Genomic DNA, 25,000 nt, shown 5'->3' on the forward strand with positions numbered 1-25,000 from the left:
CCAGCTATAACCTGTCATGGGTGAATCACAGGCAGGGTGATTCATCAATGTGTGTACCGCTAAACTGGGCGCCCCGTTTGCGTCCCATTAGTTGTTGGATGTTAAGGATCTCACCGTGTTTTCCACAAAGAGAAGGCGAGCTATCGCCGGCACTCTGAACAAGTTGTGGCCTGGCATGCTCTTCTCCTCTGCCATTATATACGTCCTCCTCGGCATCTTTCTCCAGAAGAGCCCTGTCTCGTCACAGTTGAAGATTTGCTGGGGGATGTATCGTTCGGCTTCTATCAGTTCGGCAAAAGTTATAATAAAATCTTCAGCTGCCTTCACATCCGCCTCACCAAGTCGACAACACGCACACCTCGCTCATGTTTTTCGACGATTGCGTGTTTTATATCCAAGCACATCATCCTCTTCTTCTTCTCAGTTATAATAAAATCTTCAGCTGCCTTCACATCCGCCTCACCAAATCGACAACACGCACACCTCGCTCATGTTTTTCGACGATTGCGTGTTTTATATCCAAGCACATCATCCTCTTCTTCTTCTCAGTACCGTGTTTTCCACAAAGAGAAGGCGAGCTATCGCCGGCACTCTGAACAAGTTGTGGCCTGGCATGCTCTTCTCCTCTGCCGTTATATACGTCCTCCTCGGCATCTTTTTCCAGAAGAGCCCTGTCTCGTCACAGTTGAAGATTTGCTGGGGGATGTATCGTTCGGCTTCTATCAGTTCGGCAAAAGTTATAATAAAATCTTCAGCTGCCTTCACATCCGCCTCACCAAGTCGACAACACGCACACCTCGCTCATGTTTTTCGACGATTGCGTGTTTTATATCCAAGCACATCATCCTCTTCTTCTTCTCAGTTATAATAAAATCTTCAGCTGCCTTCACATCCGCCTCAACAAGTCGACAACACGCACACCTCGCTCATGTTTTTCGACGATTGCGTGTTTTATATCCAAGCACATCATCCTCTCTTCCCTTGGCACTCAATTTCTTAGGACCCATGGTTAAAACTAAGAAATTTTCCAAAATAACCAAAATGCGAAAACAAAGCAGCAGCAATATACGGCAGAGATACTTGCACGGCAAGATAACCACGTGACCGGAACCCACCTGGTGGCGGGTGGCGAAAGCTCGTAACTCAAATCTCGGCTCGCATCTCAAAGCAATAAACCGCCCGAGCGACGGCTCGTATCTCGGAAAACTCGTAAGTTGGTGCACTCGTAAGTCAAGGTTCCACTGTATATATATATATATATATATATATATATATATATATATTATACATATATGTTATGTATGTATGTATGTATGTATGTGTGTGTGTGTGTGTGTGTGTGTGTGTAGTTTTTGGCCCTATCTCTCAATTGTGAAGAATCACTTGAACATTGAAAAACTCTCGTGCCTGGATCCAGATTCAAATCTTCACCAAAACCGAATCAATTTGTCCTTGTCACACACCCAACCTGCCCACCAAGTTTCGTCCAAATCTGTCCATAACTTTTTGAGATATCCTGCTGACAGACAAATGGGTGAAAACATAACCTCCGTTCACCTTTGGTGGCAGAGGTAACTAATCATTGAGACTTCTGACTGAAAAGAACGGCTCTCCGAGTCAACTTCTGCTTCTTACCATTCGTCATTTTATCAAGCACAGCCAGTGATCAGTGATCACACATACTAAAATATGCAATTTGGTGTCTGTCTTGTCTGTCTGACGATTTTTGCCCACGATACATTCGGTCGTTACATACCCAATCTCAACCAAACTTAACAGGAGGACTACGGGTCACACAATGAAGGTTGTGGCGAATTAATTTGTCCCCTTCCTCAAGGGGGTTTTCCCCACCAAGGGTGATGCGTGTTGAGGTGTATATCCATGTTAAGATAGCTTTATCGTGGCGTTTTTCCAAGGGCTCCTTCTTATAACAAAACTAATGCTAATAGCATAATTTTGATGTCATTACAAAACAATATTAATACTAATAATATCCCACCTCACCACGGGGATTTTCCTCCCTGAACAAATGCCGTGTTAACGTGTATAAATATCTTGTTGTGCCATTTTTGTGGGAACACCTTTACCACAAGTAAAAAATTTTTATAAACCACAAACACGTACGATTACCTTTTTCAACAGTCGCTAATGCTGTTTAACACAAAACTGAAATAAATTTGGAGGAATCCAGACATCAGTTTATGCTTGTCAAGTCAACGAACGCACCTGATCCAAGATCTACTGTAGTCTATATACTACAAAAGGGTTAATAACACGACCCTTCCTGCCGCTAATGTGGAGATCTTCCAAGGAGATTTTTGTGGCGTTTTTCCAAAGCCACTTCTCATTATAAAAGTAATAACACTTATGATAATAGCATAATATTAATGACTAGCCGAAACCCGTGGAACATGCACGGAAGGGAGGATGTGGTGTATGGATAGAGTGTACCATTATGGATGGCATAGGGGATTTGCTTGTCCGAGTAAGAGTTAGGAAGAAAGATGAGAATGAAGAGTGCGTATATGAACAACGATCGCCGACACCGGCACAAATGCATGCTCAGGATTGTCCACTCAGTGGACGGCTTGCTTTCGCCTTCGCCTGTCCAATCAGCGGACGGCTTGCTTCGCCTTCGCCCAGCAGACGCCAATACGATGGCGTCTTAAGATGGCGTCGTATCGGCAGTTAATCGGATGCTTTTGGGCCCCAACGTCGGCTAATTCAGATTTTTCGAGTATGGCTGTACGTGATAAACAAAGAGCGCGGTTCGTAGATCGTAAATCCATTAGTGCCGTGGGCATCGGGTCACTGGGTGCGGCGTAAAAGGGATAACAAAGTCGAGTCCTTACGCTATTATTATATAGATATTACAAAACAATATCCCCACTCCTCAAGGGGTTTTATGACTTGTGATATTGACCCCCACCCCCGACAACTTCATGGAAGTAAATTTTATTATCGGGAATTTAGAATGGTGAGGCACGGTCTGATCTTTTCAATGACCCGATACAACATAAGAAACAGTAATAATCTATCTATAATTCCAGTAATCTCTGTGTGTCTGTGTGTCTGTGTGTTTGTCTGTGACCGCTGTTTCTCGACAACCACGGGTCCGATATACTTGAAACTTGCCAGGTATATTGCTGGGGACCCGAGGATGTGCCTTTTCAAGGTTTTAAATTAATCGGAGAAGTACTTACCGAGCTATGTCCAAAAAACGCTTCAACCAATCAGAGAGCAGCGAGCTATCACGTGTGCCGAACGTGGCGATCAGACTCTGCCTCGGACGGCACATTTGACAGCGTATTCATTTATTTCACGTTGGAAAACTATGTTGCCGTTAAACTATGTTTTAAAACGAATTCAAACTGCGATTAAATTAAAACGATTCATCGTAACTGCGATTTGCAAACTTCCGGACAGTGAAGACTTCACTTCCGGCAGCCAATCACAGAACGCTTTGTTGCGTAGGCGTGGCCGATGTGAGACGAGCGGAGCTGAGCGCGTTACGAGCTGACCGCCATTACGGTACGTAATTCGATTTCTTATGCGCATTATTTCTCCCAATTCAGTCAGAGCGAAGGGCGGAAGCGAAGAGCGTTGTTTTTTTTGTTTACGGGCGTACGGGCGGGGTAGAGCGTACGGGTAGCGTTTTTTTTTTTTTTTGGCAAGGAACGGGCACCCACGTACGGGCAATGCCCTAGTAATAATAATAAGGATAATAACATGACCCCCTGCTCCTCCCGTAGTGAGCGGGTGTACTCATAAAACAAAATATGCACTTATTTCACTGCTTTTTATCTCCAAATGATTGAGGTATGAAGAAACCAATAGAAATACCTAAATCTATTCAACATGAAGAGAACGTTTTATTGTGTCTCATCCCATGAATGCCTCACCCACTTCCTCTCATGACGCTCCGTTACGGACCCTCATATTATGTGCACTGAACATAGTCATATGATGCAATGTATTTGATTTAATTGCATTACAATAAGGCTGGAGACCACAAAACTGTTACAGACGTTTTTGAGGCAATGGTGAGAGAAAATAATTATTACTATGAGAGGTGCGGAGTGCTCGACAGTCTACAGAATGCTGCCCTCTAAGATGAAGTTCATCATCTCACTAAAAAGGAGACCAATAGGCACTAGACTTCCAAAAAAGTTGGATGTGCAAAAACTGGCATTGCCAGAGTGTTGTGAACAGCTTGGGGTTTGGCTCGAGGAGCAGCTGCCATCGACCTTTGTGATGTCATATTGGATGTGACCCATAATTATTGGTGACTTTTTATGACAAATTAAAACGTACAATGTTTCACTTCCTGGAGTAGATATGCCAGGTAGATTTAATGTTTCTTAACAGCATGTTCATAGAAGCTGTAACACTTATCAGTGCAGCACCAGGTTTTTGGGTAAATGTGCAAGCACCTCAACCTACACCTGCAAGCTCCTGCACTGCAACCCTACCAATAGCAGATTCATCCAATGAGGTTTTTGTTCCATCATGCATTCTTCCTTTTAATTTCCTTCCTGTTTTTGCTTCTGCTGCCCTGCCCTTCACCGTTTACCCATCCCGTAGTTGCCGCTGCGCTATGTCTGAACTGCATCCGGTTGCTGCATTTGTTGGGGGTAGGTTCACCTCAATTATTGCAGCTTTTACAGTTTTGTGGTGTGCACATTTATTGACATGACATTCAGAAGCCCAGCAATGCAATACAATTCCACATTATGGCGTGTACCACTCTGCTATATTTGCCATTCTATGCCAAAATGATCAACATCCTCATTATTTTGTCCTGCTAAGTGCATTTTTTTTCTCTCTCTTTCCGAAATTTTACCACCTCTTTCCCCAAACCTCCCCTCAACTCCCCACTCCAAAAACACTGTAATAGGTGCTGGAGCTCAGGAAGTGATCAAACTGCTGACAAAACAGTTTGTGCCGATTGACAACACAGTTTTGTACAATGCTGTGACTCAGAGTGCAGTAACTCTTCGCTTGTAAGCCTACATTTGTTTGTAAATGAATTAAACATCATTATGCTGTGTTACAAGCAAGGTAGTTTACAACTGTCCGTTTTCAAATGTACAAATGGGAAACAAGGTACAACAATTGCAACCTTGACTTGGTTGCACCTGAGCTTTATTGTAAAAGGGGGAGAAGATGCGCTTGTTTCAGCATTCGCCAAATTTGAAGGATCCCCTTTCATTAGTTTCCTTTCTAGCAAAAGCTGCAGATAAGGAAATAAAATCTGTTGGACAGAGACTCATTGAGGTTTCATTAGGTGTACTTGTTTTGGTGATGTGATGCTGAAATGTTACTTGCACTGGTTGTATGACCAAAAGATATAGGATTTTTGGGGGCTGTGAGAATTTCCGACTGATTTCCGACTGTGAGAATTTCCTTGTGTAACTGATTATTTATCAACAGATAGGGTCGAGTGAGGGAAAGGTCTCTGCCCAGTTTCAGCACATCATGTCCCAGTGGAACATGACAATGGAGTTTCACCAAAGATGATTGACTGTCACTTCCATAGGACTGTTTCAATAGTCTTAGCCAATCCCATGTTCAGCCAGATGAGCAAATCCACAGAAGGGGAGACACGGTACTCTAGTCATGCAGCTAACATCAAAGTAAAGTAGTAGTCAAGTATGTAAATAAAAGGTTTAGGGTTAGCAAGATTATAAGGAATCAGGGTTTGGTATGGGGAATAAAATGCAGTGGTGATGGAATGCCATATATGAAAGGCCTGGAAGGAAGAGTGCAAAAGGACAGATGTGAGAAAACAATTCCAAAAACAAGAAAAGTATGGGGCTAAAAGAATGGATGTGATCATTTATTTTGTACTCGGGGAGTCCAGTTTCTAAACACATGTGTTTGAAAATATGATAGGAGGACCGTGAGGCCACCATTCTTCTCTGCAGTAATGGAGTAAGTAGACCTTGATATTTGGCCTCATTGGGGAAGATGCTATTGATCCCAAGAGCCTTCAATTCAATCGCATCCAGAAGCGGCACGTTGATGAGTGGAGCCCGAGTCGATAGTGTAGAAGTGCACCGTATTAAACTCTATCGAGGTGATTGTTTTGTAAACTGTGAGAAGCAATGAGGAAGGATTAGGCATGGTGGAGAATGTCAAGGTGGCATCTGCCTCTGCATGCTAACTTGGCTGCGTGATTAAACAGATAGTTGAGACTGAGTACCTCAGAGTGCCTATCGCTGAGGTGCAAGGTGGCCCGATAAATGACTAATCGGGGGTTTTTTTCTAATTAATAATCGGTGTTTGTTCAGGTTACAGTATATACCACATCACATAAATATAATCTTGGGGAAAAACTATTCAGTGGATTTTCTAGGCCGAAGGCGCCAGAGGCATTATGTTTTTGGGTGGGCTGTCTGGTTGTAAACCTTTACGTGTGTGCGTGTGTATAAGATTTTCGTTACTGCGATAACATGTGAACCACAAAAGGGATTTTAACCAAACTTGGCACAAGAATGGACTGTGATACGAAGATGAACCGATTAAATTTAGGGTTCAGCAGGTCAAATGCCATGTGCCTGTTGAAATTCATTTTGCAGACCATAACTTAAGTTAGAACCATCTGACGTTTTCTCTCTTTTACTTAACTCTTTTCTCTCTCTTCCACGTGCTCTCTCAAGGGACCTTTAATTTTTCATGTGACCTTTAATTGAGATCAAATGTACCAGTGGGTTGACATCTAACATGGATGGAGGCATACCCATTGACGCATTTACATCTAATTATACTTTCTAGTTTTCTACAGCCTGGTGTTGGGCTAGCGGCTAGGGTGCCAGCTTAGGATCCGAGGATCCTGGGTTCAAATCCCGGTCGATCGCTGAATTAATGCCAGGGGGGTTGACTCAGCCTGTCATCCTTCCGAGGTCGGCTAATTGAGTACCAGGTCACTGGTAATTCCCTGCTTGTCGTAAAAGGCGACAAAAAGGGTTGGCGGCAGGAAGGGCATCCGGCCGTAAAACATTGCTTCAAAAGGGGAACCAAAAAACAACAACAACCATGGTCCCCGAAAAAGGCCAACTCCTGCTTTGCGGGGAAAAATGGCCTCTAAAGGTGGGTTTTTTTTTTTTTTTTAATACTTTCTAGTTTATAACAAACTAGCAATGGTACCCGCCCAATGGGCAGGGCTTAAATTGGGAAGCCCAAATGAAAAAGCAAAATATCAGAAATTTAAGGCTTTTTTATTTTAAACGATTCATATAAACATCCGTTGAATCATATCACATACAAGTCATCAAAATCTAAACTACATAGCGCCCATTTTGAAAAAAGATTGAATTCTGCAAAATGGAAGCGGCCGCTACACGTCTTTCTCAGTCTTTCTCAGTCGCCCGTTTATGTGTGAAGAGTGCGCACCGAATCTGTAACACGGAAGCGGCCGCTACATCTGTTTCTCAGTCGCTTTGCACACGCTGCCGTGTTACTTCGGAGCCGCACGTTTATACAGGAAGAGTTCGTCAGGAGTCGATCTAATCTCTCCTGGTACGTAGAATTTCAACAAAAGCCACATCACTGTTCATATTGGTAAATATTATTCCATCGTATTTGGGAAAATTGGAAAAACAATATAGCCTATTTTACTCCCAGGGGTCCCAGGAATACTCACCCAAAATATCGTTGCAATCGGTTCAGCCGTTTTTGCGGTACCTTCGAACGGACAGACGGACATTTGGTGAATCATAGTAATGTTGGGGCTTCATATGTGATTTCTCCCGGCCATGGCTTCAATCGTGACACCAACATCGGGTTATTTAGATTTTAGTAAACCATGAAGATTGATGGTTAAAGCTGTAGCATAAATTAACCTGGGAGTGCACCCATGGCAATGATAGGCCAAATAGCCAAATTTCTTTGTTTGAGGTTGGTCTACAAGATCATGCGATGAATAATGACACTCAGTGACGACTGTGGGCCCTTGTTTGTTAATTTCCATTCAGCATACAACAACAACAACAACAACAGGCATTTTAAGGCCATTTTCCCTGCAAGAGCGGGGGTTAGCCTTGCGGTCCCCATGACAATGTTCTCCATTTTGCCCTATTTTCTGCATCTCCCCTTGTTAACCCCCTTGCCCGCATTTCTTCTTCGACCATCTTTAGCCAAGTCTTTCTCGGTCTTCCCCGTCCTCTACTTCCTTCTACATTCATTTCCATCACTCTTCTCAACCAGTCACTTTCATCCTTCCTCAACACATGAACAAACCATCTCAACCTGTTCCTCTTCACAGCATCCATCACAGGCTCTATTCCCATCATCTTTCGCAATTCATCATTTGTCTTCCTCTCTCTCAATGATACTCCACACATCCACCGAACCATTCGCATTTCCACCCTTTCCAGCCTTCGTTGTTGCTCTACGTTCATTACCCATGTCTCGCTCCCATAAATCATAACACTTCTCACACATGCAGCATACACCTTTCCCTTCAACTTCAATGACACTCCCCTCCTCGTCAGCATGCCACTCAGTTCCCGAAACTTCTTCCATGCACATCTCACTCGAGCAACCGTTGCCGAGTCTGATCCACCTTCTCCATTCAGCATGTCTCCTAGGTAACAAAATGTTTTCACACCTTCCAGCTTCACGCCGTCTCCAAGATCCAACTCAACATTTCCTCCATCTGCAGCTCCCTCTGTGCACACCTTACACTTGAATGTAGCTGCCACACTGGTTAATGACCCTCTCAAACCACTGCATTTTTGATGAACCCACTCAGCGCACATTGGACATTGAATGGAATTCACTCCGACACCCTTCCTGCACACAGCACACGGCCACTTCCCAGTTCTTTCCACCTCACCACATGCTTTACCACTTGCCATCACCTTCGTTTTTTCCGATATTCACCTTCAGACCTTTTGTCTCCATACATTCCTTCCACTTGTTCATCTTGTCCTTCAGTCCATCCATACTTTCTGCAATCAACACCAGATCATCTGCATACAACAACTCCCACGGTAAACCCTCCTTTACGTTCTGAGCCAGCACCTCCATGACAGCTACAAATAGTTGTGGACTTAGTACCGACCCCTGATGCACTCCCACCTTCACCTCAAACTCCCCACTGTTCCCATCCTTCGTCCTTAAGCTGTGCATGCTCTTTTGTACATTGCCATCACTACTCTGATCAACCATTCCTCCACTCCTAACTTCCTCAATGCCCATGTCACGATAGACGTGGAACCCTATCGAATGCTTTCTCCAGATCAACAAACCCAAGAAACAACTTCTTCCTCTTCTCCATATACTTCTCCTGCAACTGCCTCACAATAAAAAGCACGTCTGTCGTTCCTCTTCCTGGCATAAATCCAAACTGCATTTCGTCAATCTTCACTTTCTTCCTTATCCTCCTCTCCAACACCCTTTCCAATACCTTCATTCCATGCTCCAATAACTTTATCGCTCGATACGAGCCACACTCCAGAGGGTCACCTTTCCCCTTGTATAGAGGGACGAGGGTACTCAGTTCCCAAACCACTGGAATGCGGCCTTCTTTCACCACCAGATTGCAGATCTCGTTCATTCTCTTCACATCCCAATTTCCCACTACCTTCAACATATCTCCCACAACTCCCGTTGGTCCTCCCGCTTTTCTACTCTTCATTGCTTTTATCGCTTCCTCAACTTCCTTCTCGGTTATCTTCTCCGCCGGTCCTAAAACTGGGTTACTCTCCATGTTGCCATCCCATTCATTCTCTGCATTCAGCATATGGAATATAAATACTTAAATGCAATTCGTTCAATCCCCGACAAAGAATTCACCTTCGAATGTGACATGGAAGGGCCAGGACAAAAGCCAAGCTCCCTCTCTCCACTGAAGGGACACTCAATCTGCCAGAGCGGCGTTATTTATTTTAATCCCCTTCCGGTTTCACTGGAGGGGACTAAAGGTATGCTCTCCGTCTGTCTGTTCGTCCCACCTGTGGTTTCCCAGACTTTCTTTTCCCTATACCTTTAACATATTCAACTGAAACGTGGTACATGGTTTTATTATGAAATGTTACAGAACAAGTTTTAGTTTTGGGGTATTTCGCAAATTTTTCACGGAGTTATGCCCTTTTTGGACTTAGAAAATATCACATACCGTATTTTCTGGTGTATTAACCGTGCTTTTTTTTGGCAAAAGAAGTTGAAAGTTGTGGGTGCGGTTAATACACAGATATCGGAATCGATTTCAGTTATATTCCAATGATCATGCATATATCAGTAGATCTATATTCTACATATCGGGAACGTTTAGAGCTTTCATAATTATGTTAAACTATGTAAGTAGAAGTGATTTCAGTTGCATGTTTTTGGCTGTTGAGTCATGCACGGTAACCCCGACATGTCATCTCGTTCCTGTCAATTCTGATTGATTGACAAGCAGGAGAGAGAGGAATGATTCATGGGAATACTCACATCAAAATAATTATTGGCAATAGCTAGTGTCTTAATTATGGAGCAGCCACCTCAAATATTATAAGCTTGCGTGCACACTTCCATCCATCCAACAGGCTGATGGTCAACAGGTGGTCACGTGACCCTCAAGAAGGGCCACTTTGCGCTTCGCGAGTTCTTCGTTCTCGACCTTACGTGGGTAGCTTACATCACCAGATTACCTCCAGCAGACCGTCTTGGCTTTTTGAATAGAACGGCTTTTCCTGTTGTTACAGTATAAAAGCCACTTTATTTTAAACTCATTGGGCCGATTAATTTATCAATACGATCGGGAAACATCATCGTTCTACCTTCTTCGAAGCAAGAGCAAGTCCACCGATCCTCCACGTATCATCTCTTCTACCTATCAAGATATCAAGGCATTCATTCACCTCGGCGTTCAAACTCTCCGTCTGCCAGTCTGCAGAAGAGTTTGGGAACCAGGAAGCTGGGAGGCACTTCGGCAAGGACGAGTCCTTCATCCGCACTGGAGAACAAGCAAGGCAACGATAGAGAAGATGCCAAGGAAGAAGAAGACACTGAGGAGAAAGTCAGCGAAGTGGCCTCAGCTCGAGGAGCGTCTTGTCGCTCGGACCCAGGAGAAGAGAGCAGAGGGTTACACCATCTCAACACTTGCTCTCAGGCTGAAGGCGAGGAGCTTAGCTAAGGAGGATGATATTGGGGACTTCACGGCCAGCCCTTCGTGGGCCTACATGCTCATAGCACACCATGATCTGTTGGTTCAACGCCGCACACACATCTCCCACCACCTACATGACGACACAGCTGATAAGACCACAAGCTTCCAGTCCTACATCATCAAGCTTCGCTGGGAGCATGAATTTTTCCTTTGTGAGGGTGAAATACAGGGGTGCGGTCAATTCGCGGTCGATACACGGTCACGGTCAATACACTGTCATGGTCACTATGCGGTCGCGGTCACTATGCGGTCGCGGTCACGGTCACTACGTGGTCGCGGTCACGTCGCGGTCACGTCACTACGCGGTCACGGTCATTATGCGGTCGCAGTCACTATGCGGTCACGGTCACTACGTGGTCGTGGTCACTACGCGGTCACGTCACTACGCAGTCGCGGCCAATACGCGGTCGCGGTCAATTGTTACGGATTCGTAACTTCCGTTATTGTGGTTTTCACCCACTTGACGTAGTTCTGATGTTAGGTACTATTATTATCTTCAAAAGGTTTATTATTCAGGAACGATTATCTAAAGTTAAAAAGGCTAACTTTAAATGATACAGGAAACCGACCCGGAAGGGATGAAGAGGAAGAAGCGGCACGAGCAAAGTCTGAGAAGAAGGCGTGACGTCAGCGCTCCGTAACGAGCAAGGTCTACCGACACTCCGACAGTGGCGAGGGAATTTTGAGTTCCTTGAAGGGACATCCGGCGACAGGAATTATCGCTGGAGGGGAAAATCTGCGTAGTCAGATTCGGGCGCTGAGATTTTGACGAATCCGCGCCTGGTCGCATCGGCTCAAGTAAGGGCCATCGGCCATTGTGAACCCCGCGCTTCAGACACCTACATAGGTTTTGCCTCATGTCATCTTCACCCCAACATCCTACCGTTTGTCGGGGATGTGTGTGTGCGACCGCTTTGTCTCCAATTACGTTGCGGTTCGCTGAGTGAGCAGTGAAGGTGCTCCTCTGAAGGGCGCCGTTGTACAGTTTCGGTGGGGCGATCCCCATTGTCAGCTGTACGCGCTTCGGATATCAACTGGAGAGCGAGATTCGGGCTTCGACCGGATTTCATTCTATCGACCGCTGGAGTGAATCATATTCGCCTTGGGAAAAGTTATAGAGACATTGAGGAGTGTCCTTTCACTCACGGGCCACGCAGTGAGTTACCTGACTTTATATAAGATATATATATATATATAGAGTGCACTCTTACCGTTATTCCTGTGTGTGATTTCTAAAAGAATTTTGTTCATTTTTAATCATTGGTGTGGTTTCACTATTGATTTTCAACACAGGGTAATATATTGTTACAGATCGCGGTTTAAGATGTTAGTTACCGAGCGGTTTGGTATTGCCGCGACCTAACAGGATCCCCGACTCACCCGATTCCACCCAAACGTTGGCCGGGTCGCACCACAGCTAGTCAATAGGGAAAAGACAAAGGCGACGAATGCAAAGAGGAAAAAGAAGGCAAGAAAGGTTTGGAAATACGACTGAATTTATTGGCTATTTACACACAAGCAAAAAGAAAGCAATCAAGGTTTATTTACAACACATAAGACGCAGGTGACACAGTGCAAATACTAGCTTATAGTTATACAGACTTAACTTATTCCCAGGACAGAACAAACAAAAGACACTGACTCACGCGGGGAATGACAGGAGGTGGTCCGTTCAGCTGGCAAAGGCAGCCGGTTCGGCTCGTTCAGCCGTCGAGGTTCCGTTCCGACCTCGCGTCGTGGTTTAAAGCGAACACGACAACCGCTGGAACCAACGTGGTTGCGTCGACGCCACGACCCTCTCGCTCTCTCAGTAATGATGGGATTTCCTCTCAGGCAAGGCACGATCTCTCGCGTCAGGCAACCCTCTTGTGCTGTGCACTCATCACCCTGTTGGTCTCAAGCCTTCTCTCTTCCCATCTCCTCATGCGCTCTTGCTCTGATGACCCAGCTCTTTGTGACCCTCCTTGTCTCAGCTCAAAGTGCATCTCCCTTTGGACACGCCCTGCCTTGGGTTATATAGGCCCCCGCCCCTCAACCTTTGCGAACCTCCCCGATCGCTCTTCCTCCGCCCTCTCTAGCCAAACCCCTGGCTCATGGTTGGTCGAGTGGGGCTGGCTCACTCCTCCCCTCTATAACGAGGTGGAGACACGCCTTTCTTCCCCAACCCTGCCTCGTGGCCAATGGCGGTTATTGGAGGGGAGGTAATATGGGCAATCGAGGCTCGGCAATGACGAGAGGGGATGTAATATGAAATGGAGATTTTTGGGGATGGGAAGGAAAGGGGATCAATTCTCTTTCACTGGTGCAATGGAGTATTTCAATTAATGGAAGACACAGCCTTACGCTAATACACATAATAAGGATATAACTGTCAAAAAAGATATATCGTGTCCTGCATGTATGTTTTATGGACTAACTACGGGAACGCCCTTTGACCTTTATACAACCACAAACGGAGGGAGGAGGGGTGATATTTTACAACAACCTTTTACAACAACATTTTACCACAACAATAAAATAAATAAAAAACCATTCTCATATCCACAACAATATCTTTCTGCCGGGGCTCCTCTCGTAGTTCGGAGGTGACCGAGACCAGGAGATTGTAGAGGACTCCGTAACACAATACACTGCCACGGTCAATACACGGCCGCGGTCAATACACTGCCGCGGTCACATCACTACGCGGTCGCGGTCACGTCACTACGTGGTCAGTACGCGGCCGCGGTCACTATGCGGTCGCGGCCAATACGCGGTCATTACGCGATCACGGTCAATACCCGGTCACGGTCACTACGCGGTCGCGGCCAATACGCAGGCGCGGTCACTACGCGGTCGCGGCCAATACGCGGTCGCGGCCAATACGCGGGCGCGGTCACTACGCGGGCGCGGTCACTGCGCGGTCGCGGTCAATACACAGTCACGGTCACTTCGCGGTCACTACGCGGTCGCGGCCAATACGCGGGCGCGGTCGCGGCCAATACACAGCCGCGATCAGTACACTGCCGCGGTCAATACGCGGCTGCGGTCACTATGCGGTCACGGTCACTACGCGGTCGCGGTCACGGTCACTACGCGGTCGCGGTCACTACGCAGTCGCGGTCACTACACGATCGCTGTTGCTACACAGTCGCGGTTACTACACGGTCAATACCCAGTCACGGTCACTACGCGGTCGCGGCCAATAGGCAGGCGCGGTCACTACGCGGTCGTGGCCAATACGCGGGCGCGGTCACTATGCGGTCACGGCCAATACGCGGGCGCGGTCACTACGCGGTCGCGGTCAATACACGGCCACGACGCGGGCACGGTCACTACGCGGTCGTGGCCAATACGCGGGCGCGGTCACTGCGCGGTCGCGGCCAATATGCAGTCGCGGTCACTACACAGTCACGGCCACGACGCAGTCGCGGCCAATAGGCAGGCGCGGTCACGGCCAATACACTACGCAATCACTACACGGTCGCGGCCAATACACTGCCGCGGTCAATACGCGGACGCACTCGCTACGCGGTCGCGGTCACTACACGATCGCTGTTGCTACACGGTCGCGGTTGCTACACGGTCAGTACGCGGTCGTGGTCATTACGCGGTCAATACGCGATCGTGGTCAATACCCGGTCACTACGCGGTCGCGGCCAATACGCGGGCGCGGTCACTACGCGGTCGTGGCCAATACGCGGGCGCGGTCACTACGCGGTCGCGGCCAATATGCGGGCGCGGTCACTACGCGGTCGCGGCCAATACGCGGGTGCGGTCACTGCGCGGTCGCGGCCAATACACTACGCGTTCGCGGCCAATACGCGGTCACGGTCAATACGCAGTCGCGGTCAATTTGTGGTCAATACGTGGTCGCGGTCAATTTGCGGTCAGTACGTGGTCACGGTCGCTACGCGGTCGCAGTCAATGCACGGTCGCGGTCAGTCCACTATCGCTGTCGCTACACGGTCGTGGTCAATACACGGTCGTGATCAATACACGATTGCTGTCGCGACACGGTTACTACGCGGTCGCGGTCAATACACGATCGCTGTCGCTACACGGTCGCGGTTACTACGCGGTCACGGTCAATACATGATCGCTGTCGCTACACGGTCACAGTCAATACACGGTCGTGGTCAGTACATGGTAGCTGTCAATGTGTGGTTAATACGCAGTCGCGGTTAATACGTGTTTAATATGCGGTCACTCACTACGCGGTCGCGGTCACTACGCGGTCGCGGTCACTACACGGTCACGGTCAATACACTGCCGCAGCCAATACACTGCCGCGGTCAATACGCGGCTGCGGTAGCGGTCACTATGCGGTCACTTCACTACTCAGTTGCGGTCACGTCACTATGCGTTCACGGTCACGTCGCGGTCACTTCGCGGTCACTACACGATCGCTATTTCTACATGGTCGCGGTTACTACACGGTCAGTACGCGGTCGCGGTCACTACACGGTCAATACCCAGTCACTGTCACTACGCGGTCGCGCCAATAGGCGGGCGCGGTCACTACGCGGTCGTGGCCAATATGCGGGCGCGGTCACTCCGCGGTCGTGGCCAATACGCGGGCGCGGTCACTACGCGGTCGCGGCCAATACGCGGGTGCGGTCAATTTGCGGTCAGTACGCGGTCACGGTCGCGATGCGATCGCGGTCAATGCACGGTCGCAGTCAGTCCACGATCGCTGTCGCTACACGGTCGCGGTCAATACGTGGTCGTGATCAATACACGATTGCTGTCACTACACGGTTACTACGCGGTCACGTTCAATACACGGTCGTGGTCAATACACGGTCGCTGTCGCTACACGGTCACGGTTACTACGCGGTCAATACACGATCGCTGTCGCTACACGGTCACGGTCAATACACGGTCATGGTCAGTACACCGTAGCTGTCAATGTGTGGTTAATACGCAGTCGCGGTTAATACGTGTTTAATATGCGGTCGCGGTCACGGTCGCGGTCACTATGCGGTCATGGTCACTACGCGGTCGTGGTCACTACGTGGTCGCGGTCACTAAGTGGTCACGGTCACTACGCGGTCGTGGTCAATACACTGCCGCGGTCAATACGCGGCTGAGGTCGCGGTCACTACACGGTCACGTCACTACGCAGTTGCGTTCACTACACGATCGCTGTCACTACACGGTCGCAGTTACTACACAGTCGCGGTCAGTACGCGGTCGCGGTCACTACGTGGTCGCGGCCAATACGCGATCGCGGTCAATACCCGGTCACGGTCACTACGCGGTCGCGGTCACTACGCGGTCACGGCCAATACGCGGTCAATACGCGATCGCGGTCAATACACGGTCGCGGCCAATACGCGGGCACGGTCACTACGCGGTCGCGGCCAATACGCGGGCGCGGTCACTACGCGGTCATGGCCAATACGCAGGCGCAGTCACGGCCAATACGCGGGCACGGTCACTACGCGGTCACGGCCAATACGCGGGCTCGGTCACTACGCGGTCACGGCCAATACGCGGGCTATGTCACTACGCGGTCACGGCCAATACGTGGGCTCGGTCACTGCGCGGTCGCGGCCAATACGCGGTCGCGGTCACTATGCGATCGCGGTCAATACCCGGTCACGGTCACTACGCGGTCGCGGCCAATATGCGGGCGCGGCCAATACGCGGGCGCGGTCGCGGCCAATACGCGGTCGCGGCCAATACGTGGGCGCGGTCACTATGCGGTCGTGGCCAATACACTACACGGTCGCGGCCAATACGCGGTCGCGGGCACTATGCGGTCGCGGCCAATACGCGGTCACGGTCAATACGCGGTCACGGTCAATTTGTGGTCAATACGCGGTCGCGATCAATTTGCGGTCAGTACGTGGTCACGGTCGCTATGCGGTCGCGGTCAATACACAATCGCTGTCGCTACACGGTCGCAGTTACTACGCGGTCGCGGTCAATACACGGTCGTGGTCAGTACACAATCGCTGTCGCTACACGGTCAATACACGGTCGTGGTCAGTACACGGTAGCTGCAATGTGTGGTTAATACGCAGTCGCGGTTAATACGTGTTTAATACGCGGTCGCGGTTACTCTGTGGTCGCGGTCAATACGTGTTTAATACGCGGTCGCAGTCAATGCACCAGCAAATACAGTATTATACATGGGTCAGTTTTCCAGACTTTCCCCTTACCCTTTAACATATTCAACTGAAACTTGGTACCTGGCTTTATTATGATGAGTTACAAAAACTGCAATTTATTCTGTAGCTTTGCATTCCTAAAACAATTTGTCCAACTGTATGTGTCTCACAATTGCTTCGTGCTTGGAACAAGAACATTAATTGGGATCAGCAGCAGAGGACATGTATTGGAAAGCAATTGTCCGTCTTGTTTTAACATCGAATTTTTTTTTGACGTTGACCTAGTGTGTGTTAAAATAATGTGGCAGAGCAAATATTGGGGCAATTTCCCCTGGAGTATGTAATTGCATAATAAATAGTCCTGAGTGGGCTGTTGGTCATCTCTTGATGTTGAAAGTTACAGGCTGAGCTTTGGGGCAACCCCCTTGAGAGCCCCCCTGATCCGCAATTGAAAAATCTAAGACCGAGGGATCCTGCGGACCATCGTGTAGAAGGGCTGTATCGGGTTTCAGGGCAATCGGTTGGTAAATAAGGGATGAGTATGGATCCGAAGTTTGAGGGGGAGCCCCCATGACCTGAAATCGAAAATTCGAAGCCGAACGATTGTGCGGGCTTCTGTCTTGTATTCATGTGTCAAGTTTCAGACCGATAAGCTGGGTGATGAGGCAGGACTAGCAAACAGAGCAAAAGTTAACAGACAACCGGACTGATGGATATCCAGACATCACGATCCATTTTATGAGTTCATCTTTTCGAGATGAGATGACCTAGACATCAAAGGAAAAGCTTCACACGTGTGTGCGTCTCAGAGATAATACAAATGTAACATGTGAATACATGACGACCAGCAAGAAAGCTTGGAGCATGTGATCATGTGCATAGTTTGCTTCATGTACATGTACATACTTTATTATGGACACAACAACTAGGCTGGTCTAACAGTTTGAGGCCGTCTTCTGATGGTTAAGGTAGGCCTCGGGCTCCCCGTCATTTTGTTTCAACACAAGCATTGAACTCAAAATGTATAAATTCAAGTCAAGAATGGTTTGTTCAACCGAGGGACAATATGATGAATTTGAGGATGGCGGTTTTCCAGCAATAGGTAGTTATTTAGTATTTTAACGACAATATCAGCATGTTTAAAGAACAAGCTCACAATCATTTTAAAGTGTAAAAAAGAATAACCTTAGAGAAGCCATGTCAGAAATTCACAGTGCAAAAACACCCACATCCTCACATTGACGAGAACGATGATTCTTCTTCTTTTTTGTTTTGTTTTTGAAACACTATGCTGTTTAATACTTATAAGAGTTTTCTGCTTAAGTCTTGAAACACTTGGGAATGAATGAGTTAACATTTATAATGAATGAAATGCCAACTTCAAAAACAAAGGCATGGTAAGTTTGTCTTGAGTTAATACCACACACCAGACGAGCAGAGATCTCCGCAAGGCGTTACCATTAGGCCGCCGCGGTCTCAAAAGGGGCACAAAAAGGGAACTTTAACCAACTTCTTTCCTGGACGTCCTTGCAGTGTCCATGTGGTTTTTACTTCTCCCCCCAAGCCCTCTCCCTCCCACTGATCTCCCGATGTCCCTGCTCTCAAATGTTGTGCTTGTGTGCTTGCCGCTCTCTCCCCAATTGTCTACCGCTCCCCTTATTGTGATATTTGTCGGTTTGACTTTTTGTCCCCCGTCGCACCGCGGAGCGAAAGGGGGACTATGTTTTTCCCCTCCGTGCGTGCACGCGCGTAAGCTAAGGACCGAATTCTAATTTGATGTGTGGGTGCAACCCACGTCAAAATCCAAGATGGCCGCCGCCATGTATGTCTGAACCTTGTGAGCTGAATATCTTGAAAAATAAACGAACTACTAACTTCTAATCTGGTGTGTGGGTGTATCTAGGCATAAGGGAGAACGCTATTGAAAATTGGGTCGCCACGTCAAAATCTAAGATGGCCGCCACCATATATATGTCTGAACCTTGTGAGCAAAATATCTTGAAAAATAAACGAACTACTAACTTCTTATCTGGTGTGTGGGTGTATCTAGGCATAAGGGAGAACGCTATTGAAAATTGGGTAGCCACGTCAAAATCCAAGATGGCCGCCTTGCATCTTCCACTTTGTCAACTCGCATTACTTCACCGACGGGGGACGTAGGCGTAACGCTTGTTGTGTGATTAATGTTAGCTCTTTCACGAGCCTCGATCTTGTATACAAAAAAAAGAAGAAAAAAAACTGTGCAATGCTCACAGAATTTCACAAGTTCACATTGACACTACGCGGACAGCACTTTCTTAACGGCTTCATCGGCAGGACAAGACTGTCAATTTGAAATCTGGGCAATAAAACTATGACTTGAAGCCAAAGGACACTGACTGGAAAAATGCTGAAACTGCCAAAAAAAAAAAGAAGCTTTACTGGCAAAGATAGAAAGAAGAAAAGTAGAAATACAAGTTAGAAAAAGATGCTTTCTGATAGCTGCTACTCCGTAGAATGGCTGCTCGTATCGAAGTGAGCTCTGGCTGGTGCTCAGTGCCTGACAAACCCAGCCCAAACCTCATGTTCGCATCCGTTGCATCACGAGTCGAGTCATTGGAGAACTGTCACCGAAGCAAATGACTGTCGTCCCAGCCTCAGAGCAATTGGTGGTCAGGCCTCCAATTCTGGAATGCTTCCTTAAGTGGCCGTGTTATGCTGCAGGCCGGAGGTAAGATGAGGGGCGAGGTTTCTCTGGCGGAAATAGCTCACGACTTGTTCAGGCAGTTCAGCCAGGAGGCTCTTGGCAAGCTCTGCCTTGGGTGCCTTGTGGAAAGCGAACAAGTGGGCAGATCAAAACCAAACAGTTAAAGTACAACAATAATGACTTACATGTTCCCCTGCCTTGTAAGATCACACAGTCATCTCTTTGAACGAGGAATTAGTTCTCGTGAAATTATGTTTAGTGGTTGTATGTGCAACATCATCTACAGCAACTGATAAATAAATAACGCCACATCCTCTGGATTTATGGACATGGAGAAACACCTCAATATTCTTGCCATTGTTTGCTGGAACAAAAACATTGGTGTGAGTGCCCTAAGACCCTTAGGGCACTGAATGATCTAATGAATGATCGTTTTAAGGCCATTTTCCCCGCTAGAGCGGGGCTTAGCCTTGCGGGCCCCATGACAATCATGGTTCCCTGTTTGAGGCAATTTTTTTATGGCCGGATGCCCTTCCTGACGCCAACCCTTAGTCGCCTCTTACGATGCGCAGGGATACGGTGTACCTATTCTAAATCGGGGTACACACCATGATCATTCATCCCAGCAAGCTGGTACTCAATTTGTCGACCTCAGAAGCATGAACAGGCTGAGTCAATCCCCCTGGCGTTAATTCAGCGATCGACCGGGATTCGAACCCAGGATCCTTGGTAATCCCAAGCCGGCACCCTAACCGCTAAGCCAACACCAAGCCAACTAAGGAGATGGTTCAAATTTAATTTGTAGTTTATAACCTGGAAAGAAGTTAGAAATTCTCGAAATTAATCACTTGCAGCAGAGTCTGTGTAACTTTACCCTCCCAAGAAAAACTTAGGTTGGACTGTGGCTGCTTCTTCTTCTTCTTCTTCTTTCGAAAGCAGCACAAGGCTGCGAGTAGCATCATTTTCTGTGAGCGTGGCTGTGCTGCTGATGCAACGCCCCCTGGAGGTTAGGACAGGAATTTGTAATTGGGCTGGAATGCTGACGATATCCCATACCATATGTGTTTGTCCATTGTCTACTATTGTCCTTCTAATTCATGTAGACATATGATAAATACGGTGCTGTACTTGTGCTTTTGTCCTGTGGGTGATTTACATACAAGATCCTCCATGAGCCATACATAACTGTAAAAATAATGAATCGTCCCAAGTGGGACAGACGCTCATCTCCCGATAAGGAGGGTCTTCTGGGTCTTTAAAGGTATTAGAGGTCTTAAAGGGTCTTTGGTGGGTCTTGATGTTATAAAGGGTCTTTGGGTTCCAAAGAGTCTAAGCCTAAGAGGTGCTAAGGGTCTTCAGAGATTTTAGGGTTCTAAAGGGTCTTGGGATTCTAATGGGTCAAAGGGGTTTTGAAGAGTATTGGGGTTCTAAAGGGTCTTGGGGTTTTAAAGGGTTTTGGGGTTCGAAAGGGTATTATGGTTGTAAAGGGTCTAAATCACTCTAAGGCGTCTTTAGATTTTCAGAGTCTTAGGGGTTTTAGGGTTCCATGGGATGTTAGGGGTCTTCAAGTTGAAATACCCTCACCTCTGGCAAGGGTAATTAGGAAGTTAAGATTAAACGAGGAAACATCTTTGACATGATGGAAACAACCCCTGATATCTGATTGACTTACAAACATAAATTACATTTTGAGCATTATCCCATCATCTGGATGGAAAAATTTTAAAAGGCTCCATTAATTTTTGCCAAATTTTTTCAAAACGATCCGTTCAACTGCCTCGTCGGATTAGAGGGAAAATGTTAATGGACCAGTGACTGATGGAAAGAAGGACGGACTGACTGAAGGACATCATTATGGCTTTAACAACTCCTCTCGACTCTGTCAGGTGAAAAATAATGTAATATTTATGAGAGTGCATTAGAATCTAATGATTCTAAAACCCACCAACTTGAAATACAATTATCTAAATCTGTCTACATGCAACAATAGTGTTTGTAGATGTAATGGAGGAGGATCGTGATTCCGGGAAATTCTCCATCGAGCTAATCCATTTCTCAGCCACTCTCATCTCCAGTGTGCGAAGCCTTCATCCGCAACACTATGGAGTGTCGGTGTCCCATGTGGGTTTACTCTGCCATGCGCCCCAAGGGGGGGCAGTAAAATACAAGGCACTGAGACTAATTGGCATTACTCCACAGGAGGCTGATGGGCAAGGCATCCGATACATTGATGTATCGCCCTGTCTGTGAAACACCGGGATGACAGTTTTTATAGCTGAGCCGGGATTCAAACCCAGGATAGACAACTTCGTGGCGAGTGGTAGCTCTCGGCAATTTGTCCCTCACAAGTCCAACCAGGCCGCACACTTTCAGCAAGCAACCCAAATCCCATCGGTATTACTCTCCCCAAATCAAGGTTAACTGCTCATCTCCAATCTGTTGTCCTACTCTTCTCTCGATTGTGGAATCATCTCCCTCGGTGTCCTCTCATGTTATTCTCTCCAGTCCTTCAAAATGGTGAACCATTGTCATGTTTTGTGTTTTTATATAAAGTCAAGTCGAGGCTCGTGGAGGAGCAAGAACAGAGAACGGATTAGGATGCAACAGAACATTATCCCCTATTCCTATTGTATTCCAACTGACTCTTCTATCCTGTCCTGCCCAGTGAAATTTTTTCCATGTTTACATTTTGTCAGCTTTTGCGTTTACGGTTTTTTACGTAAATTTTCATTTACGGACGCTTTCCAGGAGTTCTGGGATTTTTCCCTGTGTACCAGATTCAATATCCGGCGACACGCCCAATTTCATTTTTCTATGACAACAGTAATGTACCGAACATTAATATCAGTCAGCCAGTGGTTAGAAACAGATATATATATATATATATATATATATATATATATATATATATATATATATATATATATATATATATATATATATATATATATATATATATATATATATATACACAGACTTGGCATTTAATATGGAATATTTTTTTTGTGGGGGTGAACTTACTTTTCAAGATGACTTAGAACCAAAAGTTCATTGGAATTATGTTGAAATTATTCGAGATTTTGTTAATGTGACCTTTAAAAGAAACAAAAACCACATTTGACATTTCGAAGCAAATAAATTGATCCTTGAAAGTGATGTAAACTGATATCGAACTCAATTCACGGACAGTACTGTGTTAAAGTTCTGTACGTTTTCCAGAAGAGCTCTTTATTTTGCACATTAGCCAAAAAAAAATTCAACAAAAACAAAAGCTAAATTATGACTGGGATTACGGACAGTAAAATTACAGTTCAGTACTTCGTGTAACCCCCACGAGCATTCAGGAGAGCATGTACACGTCGAGGCATGCTGTTCACGAGATTTGCCAAGGTTTGGACAGGAATCGCTTGCCATGCAGTGACAATAGTCTGCTACAATTCACGCACAGAGGTAGGCTGCTGGTCCAAGTTGTCCTGACGCGTTAATTCTGCCCACAAGTTCTCTATCGGATTCATGTCCGGGGACATGGCAGGCCACGCCATATGCTCTACACCACGGTCAACAAGAAAGTGTTGGATCATGCGAGCACGATGAGGCCGTGCATTGTCATCTTGGAAGACAAAGTTTCCTCGAAAGGCTGCACGAGCAAATGGAAGCAATGTTTCTTCCAGAATGACCCTGTACTTGAACTAGTTCAGGTTTCCATTCAAAACAACCAGGTCAGTTTTGCCCCCTGCATGAAAAGCAGCCCAAACGGTCACCCCACCACCTCCAGCTTGGACTCTTGGCATTATACAATCTTCGTTGTGGGCTTCATGCACTTGTCTGCGCACTCGGACGTGGCCATCTTGACGATAGACCAGAAATCTAGACTCATCACTGAAGGTCACGTGATTCCAGTGTCCTGGCTGCCATTGACGGTGCTCTCTGGCCCACTGCAATCAGCGCTGGCTGTGTTGTCTGGTCAGGCGTGGCTTTCTCAGGGGACGCCTGGCACGACAGCCTGCTTGAACCAGTCGTTGATTGACTAGCCTTCTGGATACAGGCACATTTGTCAGTTGCTGCCACTCAGCCCTAAGCCGATTAGCTGACTTGGTACGGCCATTGCAGACGAACCGGTGCAGCTGGCGATAATCTCTCCTTGTGGTTCTGCGTGGACGTCCTGGCCTCGGTATTGGAGTAGGGACACCCCTCTGAGCATTTCGTTTCAGGATCTTTGACACCTGACCTTGAGTGATGCCATAGTGCCGAGCAATAGCACACTGTTTCATGCCAGAAATTCGTAAAGACACCACTCCATGACAAACAGCATTGTCAAGTTGACGGACCATCTCCAGAGGAAGCGGCAATAACTTTTGTAGACGTGCAGCAGTTGTTTTCCACTAATACAGAACGCAACAACCCTTATATACCCGATTGTGAAGCCAATCGTCAAATGTACCTGTCCTTACATTTTATCACGCCACCTGTGATATAATCCTGTTATTGACTTCTTGCTGCGAAAGACAATCAGTGACATGGTTCTTTCAACAAAGACATCACCGAAGGGTAAAATAAACTCACCAGATTGATATACTGAGTTCAGAAAGTAAACCCAAGTCAAGAAAAAAAAATATTCCATATTAAATGCCAAGTCTGTATATATCTATCTATAATTCCAGTAATCTCTGTGTGTTTGTTTGTACGTTTGTACGTTTGTACGTTTGTTTGTCTGTGACCGCTGTTTCTCGACAACCACGGGTCCGATATACTTTAAACTTGCCAGGTATATTGCTGGGGACCCGAGGATGTGCCTTTTCAAGGTTTCATATTAATCGGACAATTACTTACCGAGCTATGTCCAAAAAACGATTCAACCAATCAGAGAGCAGCGAGCTATCGCGTGTGCCGAACGTGGCGGACACACTCTGCCTCGGATGGCACATTTGAGAGCGTATTCATTTATTTCACGTTTGCAAACTATGTTGGCGCTATGTTGGCGTTAAACTATGTTTTAAAACTAATAAAAACCATTTCATCTAAATAGAGGGGGGGGGGGGATTGTCACTGTACTCGCAC

The 25,000-nt window shown here is 46.7% G+C and overlaps 2 protein-coding genes across 6 annotated transcripts in view; one reads left to right on the plus strand and one right to left on the minus strand.

Moving 5' to 3' along the window:
- The window catches only part of NAE1 (NEDD8 activating enzyme E1 subunit 1), a 64,710-nt gene extending 59,442 nt beyond the window's left edge, over positions 1 to 5,268 (plus strand). For 4 of the 5 annotated variants that reach the window (XM_068131201.2, XM_068131200.2, XM_068131204.2 and 1 more), the window contains 2 exons: positions 4,585 to 4,634; positions 4,898 to 5,268. Coding sequence is in view for 1 of the 5 variants with exons in the window: in XM_068131204.2 (XP_067987305.1) it covers positions 4,585 to 4,634; positions 4,898 to 4,918 (71 nt within the window). In the remaining 4 variants the exon portion in view is untranslated. The remainder of the gene's footprint in view (positions 1 to 4,584; positions 4,635 to 4,897) is intronic. The other variant, XM_068131203.2, reaches the window with a different exon arrangement.
- Positions 5,269 to 18,840: 13,572 nt separating this feature from the next.
- Positions 18,841 to 25,000, minus strand: part of LOC137436955 (copine-2-like) — a 51,279-nt gene continuing 45,119 nt past the window's right edge. The window contains exon 15 of the mRNA XM_078786308.1: positions 18,841 to 20,061. Coding sequence (XP_078642434.1) covers positions 19,936 to 20,061 — 126 coding nt within the window. The 3' untranslated portion in view covers positions 18,841 to 19,935. The remainder of the gene's footprint in view (positions 20,062 to 25,000) is intronic.

This window comes from Myxine glutinosa, chromosome 11, assembly GCF_964187855.1.
Source record: "Myxine glutinosa chromosome 11, kmMyxGlut1.1, whole genome shotgun sequence".
NCBI lineage: Eukaryota > Metazoa > Chordata > Myxini > Myxiniformes > Myxinidae > Myxine > Myxine glutinosa.